This window comes from Metopolophium dirhodum, chromosome 9, assembly GCF_019925205.1.
Source record: "Metopolophium dirhodum isolate CAU chromosome 9, ASM1992520v1, whole genome shotgun sequence".
Taxonomy (NCBI): Eukaryota; Metazoa; Arthropoda; class Insecta; order Hemiptera; family Aphididae; genus Metopolophium; species Metopolophium dirhodum.
In genome coordinates this window covers 2,295,577-2,304,603 of record NC_083568.1, presented here as the reverse complement: position 1 = coordinate 2,304,603, position 9,027 = coordinate 2,295,577, and the positions used below count along the sequence as shown (strand labels likewise).

Here is a 9,027-nt window from a genome sequence, read left to right as displayed (position 1 = left end):
CCGTTAAATGATTAGGTACGTACGACGATGATAATATTGTTGTTACCTGGTCTGCAAGAGGAGGACGTTACCGGGAACGCTGGTTTCCGAAAGCTGTGTAAATATATGAATGTTATATTATTATAATATAGGTAAATATACGCGGATCCATCGACCACACACATACGTAGTCGATTTATTTTTTCGTTTTCGATTTTTTTTTTTATTATAATATTTACTCTGCACCGCAGCTGTTTCCCTCAAGGTCGTCGTAGTTTGCACACGCTTAATATATTTTATGAATTATACAAACTATGACGTTATATTATATCGTTCGTCGTGCTATGTGTGGCGGCGAAATTATTCGGTTACACGGGCGATCACGAGCAAAGGAAACTAATGTATAATAATATAATACACACTTGACGAAATAACTAGGTTTTTAATTGACTTTAATTAAATTTTAAATAAATCAACCAAACGACAATATAATATATATAATAATATGATGTACACACATATATATATATAAATAATATGATTTACCGTATTCGATATTCTTACAATATAAAATTATTATGATAAGAGTTAATACGCATAATATGTTACTTTTTAGTTCTTAGGTTTCGGGACGGTTTCGACGAACTACACCGACCGCAAGCTAATGAACAACGAACCTCAACCGGCTCAATCTCATAACCAACGACAAAAACAATATTATGCACTTGCACACGTCAAACTTATTTATATATATTAATGTGAACATATTATTTGATTACAAGTAACGAAAAAACGTAGAAAACAGACGAAATATTTTTTTTTTTTTTTAAGAATCAACATGAAACAGCTATATATAATAACGACCCTATGTCTAGTAGTAATATTATTACTTATATTATTAAGTATATATAAATATATTATTTACATGAACAGATAATATAATATAATATTTTACGATAACATTACAGTATATAATATAGTTATTTATATCTGAGCATAAAATATAATATAGTAATAATAATAATAATAATAGTATTATATAAACACGATTTAAAATAATAATTTATTATTTAGGTAGTATAATCATAGGCGCAAATAGGGGGGGAGGAGCTTTAGGGGCTAAGCCTCCTCCCCCAAACATTTCCTACATTTTGTTTTAAGCTTATTCAATATTATCAAAGTAAGGCTTTAGCCCAAACGCTATTTGCGCCTATGAGCATAACATATACGACTACATTTTATGGAATAACGGTTTCGATACGCCCACAACAATAGGTATTAATACAATAACAATAACGCGTTATCACCGAAATGGAGACGTCCCTTTATCGCGCTGCTCGTCGTCCCGAACCAGATCAACAGCATCGCAGCAACACTTTACCTACGCACTTGAGCACTGATTTACCTAATAATCCTATATACATGACGACAACGAGCTTGTCGCGCGTACATCCGGCCGGACAGTCTTCTTTTACCATATTATTAATATTAATTAATATTTAAATGTACAATACAATATTATTACACTATCAATAGTAATAATTACATTATAATAATATTATCGGAGGAAACAAACAAACGTACAGAGAGAAACGTGTAATAACAAAAACAATGAGCGCATTTTTTTTTTCTTCGTTCATCACAATATCGTCATAACGATATTATATTATTTCATAACGTATCTTATCATAACAATCATTGGACGCTGCGGCGGCCCGTAGTTGTGCAGACGGCGACGGCGTTCACGCGAACTGCGACGGGACCGCGGCGTCTTCGGCGTCGTAATCGTCGTCGTCGCCGCCGTCGTCGCAGCCCCCGCCACCGGCGGCGCCGTCGACTTGCAATCAAGTCGGGTCCTTGTCCTTGAGCGCTTGGATTATGCAGTGCTTGATCTCGTCCTCGGACATCTTGCTCAGCGCTTCCAGCTCCGTCTTGGGAGCTTGCCTCAGCCACCGGAACACCTCCACGGTCTTGCGGTTCTTGGTCGGCCGGTGCCCGTCGCTGGACCGGCGAGCCCTCTTCACCTCCACGATCCGCGGCAGCGTGGCCGGCGGCTCGTCGTCCGACTTGCGGCGGGTGGTCGGCTGCTGTTCGCCGTTGATCATCACCCGGGGCGGTCCCTGCGAGTAGCTCGACTTCCGCGATTGTACGCCCTGCAAGTCGGGTCGCGACGACGACGTGTCCGACGAAAAACTCGACCTGAAACACAACGCCGTGACAGAATTTTACATCGCGTACCAGCACACTGTACGCTGAGCTGTAAGCGTTAATTTACTGGTCACACTGATTTCCCCAGTCAGCCATTTGTCATGTTATTATTATTATATACCTCGAAATCGCTATTTATATTTTAACACTATATAGTAAATATTTACAACAAACAAAAACAGCAGTTACTTATCGTTTATCGCAACGACCAGACGCGTAGTCAGCATTTTTTAAAGGGGGTGCGTTTTAATTTAATATTTTTATTTGACTTTGTAGCGGGGGGAGGGGGTAAACTCCCCCCCTCGCTATGCGACTGACAACCACCTTTGCGATTCTCCAGTTAACTAAACTATGTTATTGCGACTACCTGCAAAAGGTATTCAGCAAGTATCAAGTATCAACTACCCTTTATTATTTTAAGACAATTTTTTGATCTACAAGGCAAAATAATGTGAGGTCTGCCTATCGAAACTTAAACGTAAGGCATATGCCAAAATACCAATTCCTTACTATAGTGCTTGCAACACCTATGCGGTGGTCCTTCACTTTTTTTTATACATTTTTACATTATATTTTTAAAATATGAGTTTCCTTAGTATAAATTGGATTCTTGTCTTGTAAATATTAGAAAATATTGTCCTAAAATAATTTAGGGTAGTGTAACCTGTGGTGGTCGCAATAACAGAATTTAGTTTACCAGTAAATCGCATACCTAGGTAATCGCGCTAACCGACAAGTACTAACTATATTATATACACTTTAAACTAGGCTTATTCATATTGGATTTATGCTGACGGGTTTTTATGCTTATTAACAAAAAAGTAAAACCACGAATGTATCATAGGTATGCGCAGACTCTTGGTTCCCGGAGAGGCACATTAAAAATTAGGGCCCACGAGAATTTTGAAAACCATAAGGTACTTATAGGTATTTTTTTTTTTACAATTTTAACTATTCTTACAGTAAAAATTTATCAAAAACTCTATCTAAACAAAAATAAGTGTATATATAGGTAAACTAAGTTATGTCGAAAACAATAAAAATTAACTATACAAATAATTGATAGCGACCAACTTTTTTAAAAAGAAATAATTCAAATTTTGAGTGATTCCAACACTAATGATATAAAACCAAAGTTTTTGTTGTTTCGTATGAAAACAAACAAATCCATTATGATCTTTTTCAATAGTTGGGGCCTTGGGTGAAATGTACCCTAGCACCCGCTGTGCGCACGCCTATGAAAATTATGCACCATAATTAACTCAAAGTAGGGCTGACGGTATTGAAAATAATTTTCGGTATTACGGTATTGATTTAAATACCGGTTTGAAACAGTATACCAAAACTGAAATGATTCAGTATACCGAAACCGAAATGATTCGGTATACCTAAATACCGAAATGGTACGGTTAGGGCTGACAGTATTTTCGGTATACCGGTATTTTAAAATTATTTTGGTAAACGGTATACCCTAAAAACCGAATGAACGGTATACCGTAAAAAAACGAATGAACGGTTTTAAAGCTGTTTTCTAGTATCAATAGCAAATGGTAATACTATAGATTATAATATTATAGGATATAGGATATAATAACGTATATAATGTGAAACAATAAAAGTAAAAAAATCGATACTAGTTAAATTGTATTTTTTATTTCGGTATACCGTACCATATCGGTATTTAGGTATACCGAATCATTTCGGTTTCGGTATACCGAAACAGTTTGGTTTTTTACGGTATACCGTTTACCAAAATAATTTTAAAATACCAGTATACCGGTTTTACGGTATACCGAAAATACCGTCAGCCCTAACTCAAAGTAAGTTAAGTACATTGTAAAACTCAATAATTTTGATATAAAATTGAAATATAGGTACCTATTTTCATTAAAAAAAAAAATTGAACAATATCTAAAAAACATTGTGGTGAGATTGTGTTGTTGTAAAATAATCTATAGTGTTATATTAATTACAAGTTGTTAACAATGCAAACTGTGTAAAAATATTTTTTCAAAAAACACAAGATATTATATTATTGTAAACACGGACAGTTACACATGGATCGCTCCGTTTACAATAATATTTAATAAATGAGTTGTACCTAAAAAATACGCCGGGAGACAGTAGGTTGGGGCTGCGTGGCAGATCGTTTTCCACGTACAAGTTGTTGTTGCTGAGTTTCGCCCCGATCAGTTCGGACGCGGAAAATATGCTCATCCTGCTGGAGTCCGCCGGGCTGGGGTTTCCCGACGACCGTCTGATCAGTTGTTTTCGCGTGTTGAAGTCCGGCGGGCTGTTGGACGCCCCTTGGCTCAGGCGGCGGCCCACGGTCTCCGAATAACTAGCTACGTCCGTGCTGTACCGGCGGATGCTCAAGTTCCCCGAGCTCCGCGACCTCTGCTTGCTGTAACGTCTGCCGAGGCTCAACCTGAAAACCGTTTCGGTCATGACTATAAATAAACAGCTGGCACGTCAGCAAACTCGCGTATTTTTCCTATCGCGTGTGAAGCTGTATAGATATATAAAACTACTAGTTGTATACTTTCATTATATACATCTATGTATGCCCCATACTTGGAATAAACGATTATTTACATCCCAAATGCATCGGGGTATCGATAAACACAACTCGTTTATTCCATGTCTGAGGCACACTATATGCGCAGGACAATTTTGCTGACATGCCTGTTTATTTAGTCATGGTTTTGGTCGTCGGCGATCGTTAAAGTGTGTAACATATTATTTTAATATCGAGGCGTGAAGCGGGAAGATAATGATAATGACGATGATCATCGTTATACGCTGCAGCGTGTTATCTTTACCTGGCCGGTGACAAAAATTTCGCCGTTGTACGCTTCGGAGACAGGCCGGCGGTCGGAGAGTTAGACAGTGTCAATCTGACGTTTTGTTTTTTATTGTCCCTCTCTTCCCTTTGTATTCTGAAAGTTAATAAACACAAACGGGCGAATAACACACATTTAATAACAAAACAACAATAACAATAATTTATTTCACACAGTCACAATATAATAATAATAACGATATTGCGTCGGACAATACATTTATCAAAACAAACAAACCTTCGGATCTCTTCGATAACTTCGAAGAATTGACCTTTCCGTTTTCTACGCTCAAACTCTTTCTGTAACAATAGAACAGTTGAACGATATAACTTTCCGTCATCGACTTTTCGTAAACATATAAATATCTAACCTGTGCGTGTTGAGGATGCATAAAAGGCAAACTCACTCGCCGTACGCTTTTTTGAAACAGCGATGCGATTTGCCCTTGTCTTAGCGTGTGCACTAGTTCTTTGGCCGTGTGTTGTGGCGATATTAATTCTACGCTATTTATGAACTTGTAGAGTTTCTAGAAGAAAAAATAAATAAGATACTCATAATAAATTGTGGACGACACTAATGTCCGTATGCATGTTAAACTATGTCTTATGCATAATCAATGCATAATATGGACATAAGTGTTTTATTAGCTTAATGCCCGTATAGTCAATAATGTGTTACATAAGACATGTTAAACTATGGCTAATGTGACCATGCATTAATTAACTATGCACATGGACTTGAGTCTTATCTGCCAATATTACAATTTACAGTAGGTAGTGACTAGTTAATTACAATTTTCGTAAAAACAGTAATTATTGTATAGACAATGATACAGGGTGCGTCATAATAAACGGATGGATTCGGACCCGATGTTACTCTTAATGGTGGCAGAGGTAAGGGCTTGAGATCGTTGTATTGGTAAGCCAATGCAGTTTCAGTTGGTCTCCATGTCTTCGTCTAAGACCCTCCGTGCGTTCGTAATAGAAACATTTTTCACAAACCAGCAATCGCAATGAGCAATTAGTCAAAGTGATATTAGTGATATTACATGTGAGATGACTGCACTGGTGTTCAAAACTTTAGAATTTGTGAAGATATCTATGGAGATGGTCACCATGTAGTATATGGATAATGTTGTGTTCTACACGCATAAACTGTATTTTTTATAGACTTTTGTAAATACGATAACCATTTAACTCGATCAGTTTGTTCAGTTTATTTTCGATTTTTAAAATCCGTCAGTTTTTTATGGCACACCCTGTATACCGACGGGTATGTAGCAATTTCATTCGACGCACTTGACTGACGAACATCATATTTTGGTTTCTCCATATCGAGTCAGGAGGCTTCTGCCGAAGTTTGGGCAACGCGTAGTGATAGAAGGCGTGTTCTAAACAAAGGATAACAGCGCCTGCTAGTATTCCACAGCCCAACATGAGGAAAACGCCTAAAAATGCGTCGACGCCCAATGGTGTCGGTTGCCCAATGTCCGATGTTTCCAGTTCACGGTTGACGCAAGGTAAATCACTGAACCATTTGTTCTGTAGGATATCCATGAAACCGTTATTGATATACGTCGAAACAGCTGCAGACACCTTTTCCTATTTCACACGAAATCAGTTATTGTAAATAATAATTGTAATAATAACAACACGCGAACAAACCTTTAAGACAAAATTTTTGGTCATTCCCACTGCGTAAACGTCGTCGTAAAGTGGATCTCCGTATGGTTGGAGTTTGCAATCGTGATCGGTTCCACTATAATAGTCCAAAATGGGCTTGTCGCCGATAAATATGTCCAAACTACCATTTCTAAAATGTAAAACAAAATCAAAAAGTTAATAACACTTTTAATTGTATTCATAACATTTTTACACAATGGAAATTCAAAATGATATATATTTTTAAATCTTAAAGTACTAATTCAAGTTAAGCTAAGCAGTAAAAATTATATCAGCATAATGAGACAGCATTTCCGGTAGATTAAAAGTGTTAATAATTGTATACGTTAACTTAAAAAAGTTAAATTTAGTCTATTAATCTGATTAATGTTGTCTTTTAATCTTTAAACCTTTTTGTATCTTTTTCCGTCAAATCAATTAACCTCTTAGACTAAAAGCTTATTTTCATCACGTGAAAAAAAACTTCGCTCCGTTGATTTTTTTTAAAAATAAAAACAAAATTTTTTAATAACGATTCCGAAAAAGTCTTAACAATGTTAACGTGTAATAATATACTATAGACTCTCACATCCCATTTCTCCTCCCAAAACATTCACAAAATAATAAATGCGTATCTAGCCTAAAAATCCTTATATTTTAGACATTTATATATATGCGACTATATGTCCTATTCAGACATATGGGGCACATTTAAACCATTTAACACTAGAAACCACCCAAGCATTCCAGTATATTTGTCTTAGTCAAATAACGACATCCTTCTGGTACACGTATATCTTACGAAAACCATCACAAAGACATCAACGTTGTCACTTAACTATAACTCAAAATTATATTCCTAACTTGATCCTCGTTATAATCTACTATAATAAATCGCCCATGTTCATTAATCCTTCCTGACAGCCAGACATGTAATTTAAATCGTATATAACCAAGATCTTATTGCAATCCATCAATAACATTTTTCTAACGGGTGTATGGTGACATTCACCACCATGACTCATTCCACTAAATTATTTCTGTTACACAAATTCAAGTTGTTTTAATATAGTATTCTTGCATACTATTGCATAGTTTTAAATAATAACTTATAATATATCTTGCGGAATCAATTTTTTTTTTTGTTACTATTGTAAATAAATACGTTACCTTAACATTCGCATGCCCGACGCAGTGTCAGGAACAGAATATTTTTGAACGTGTTGCCATAGAGCAGGATTCTTGTCTTTTAAATAAACCTCTGCAGACGACGATTTAGCCGATCCAACTTTCATCAAAAACATCTGAAAATTAAATATCACGTACAAGTCGTACAATGTACATTTTATCAACTAAATAGTAGTATTATAATATAGTCGTACGACAGTGTTTGATTCAATTGTGTATTTACATTTCGATCGTTGTAATCCACATCGGCGTTTTGAAATAGAAGCGAAGCAATCAGAGCTGCGATGTTGGCAGTGTAACTAGCCACGAATATAACGCAAAATCCGCCCCAGACGTTAATTAAAAATTTGTTTGGCCACGATTTCGGTGCTTTAAAGTTGACGAGAGCGCCGCAGAGCAGTCCCCACATCGCCCACAACGCCGAAGGCATACTGTGAATACGAATAACAGTTATTGTTCGACGCTATGAAACCGTCCAAAAACAATTAATATATTTACCCGAAATTCTTGGATCTCTGCCTACCGGAAGGATTCAACCCGAACGGACTGAACCATTCGTATAACGCCACTGCCACTGTTGTCACGTGAAGTGACACAAATATAGCGATCCACAAGTTCGGGCTCAGTGGCAACAGGAACGCGAGCAGTGGTACGTTGGTCTTTCTCTTCGGAGCGATCATCAGCGAAACCCCACTGTAGAAATAAGGTGTAGAAAAGTCTACCCACTTCGATCTAAAAAAAAAAAATATAAAATCCCGTCAGTTTTAATCACTGTTTGATGGCGTCTTATAATTTCACGCGAACCTCGTAGAAGTGACGCTCAGCGGACAGAAGGCCATGTGTGCGGTACCAGACACGAGTTCACCGACCACTCCATTCCACTGGAGCTTTCGGGATCCGAACGTGCCGTCAGCTACCAAGTACAGGTGAAAATCAAATTCCAAGTCTTTCGACATCTTTTCCAGTAGGTCTATGGACAATCCAAAACAGCAATACGTCTCCGGCAGCGACCTGCGATATATAAAAATGGACAACAAGTTATTATAATACACCAAACGCTTAAAATAAGTAATAATTAGGTAATAGGTATGTAGGGGAGACCGAGACTAAGTGTGCGTGTAACCAACCGTTAATTGTCACAATGCCAG

At 37.0% G+C, this 9,027-nt stretch overlaps 1 protein-coding gene across 4 annotated transcripts in view; it reads right to left on the bottom strand.

Moving 5' to 3' along the window:
- Positions 1–401: 401 nt before the first annotated feature.
- Positions 402–9,027, bottom strand: part of LOC132952740 (glutamate receptor ionotropic, NMDA 3A-like) — a 169,065-nt gene continuing 160,439 nt past the window's right edge. For all 4 annotated transcript variants that reach the window (XM_061025147.1, XM_061025146.1, XM_061025149.1 and 1 more), the window contains 11 exons: positions 8,684–8,890; positions 8,378–8,611; positions 8,103–8,310; positions 7,862–7,995; positions 6,695–6,842; positions 6,329–6,631; positions 5,401–5,556; positions 5,268–5,329; positions 5,010–5,126; positions 4,289–4,615; positions 402–2,178 (listed from right to left, as the gene is read on the bottom strand). In XM_061025147.1, the coding sequence (XP_060881130.1) occupies positions 1,824–2,178; positions 4,289–4,615; positions 5,010–5,126; positions 5,268–5,329; positions 5,401–5,556; positions 6,329–6,631; positions 6,695–6,842; positions 7,862–7,995; positions 8,103–8,310; positions 8,378–8,611; positions 8,684–8,890 (2,251 nt within the window). In that variant the 3' untranslated portion in view covers positions 402–1,823. The remainder of the gene's footprint in view (positions 2,179–4,288; positions 4,616–5,009; positions 5,127–5,267; positions 5,330–5,400; positions 5,557–6,328; positions 6,632–6,694; positions 6,843–7,861; positions 7,996–8,102; positions 8,311–8,377; positions 8,612–8,683; positions 8,891–9,027) is intronic.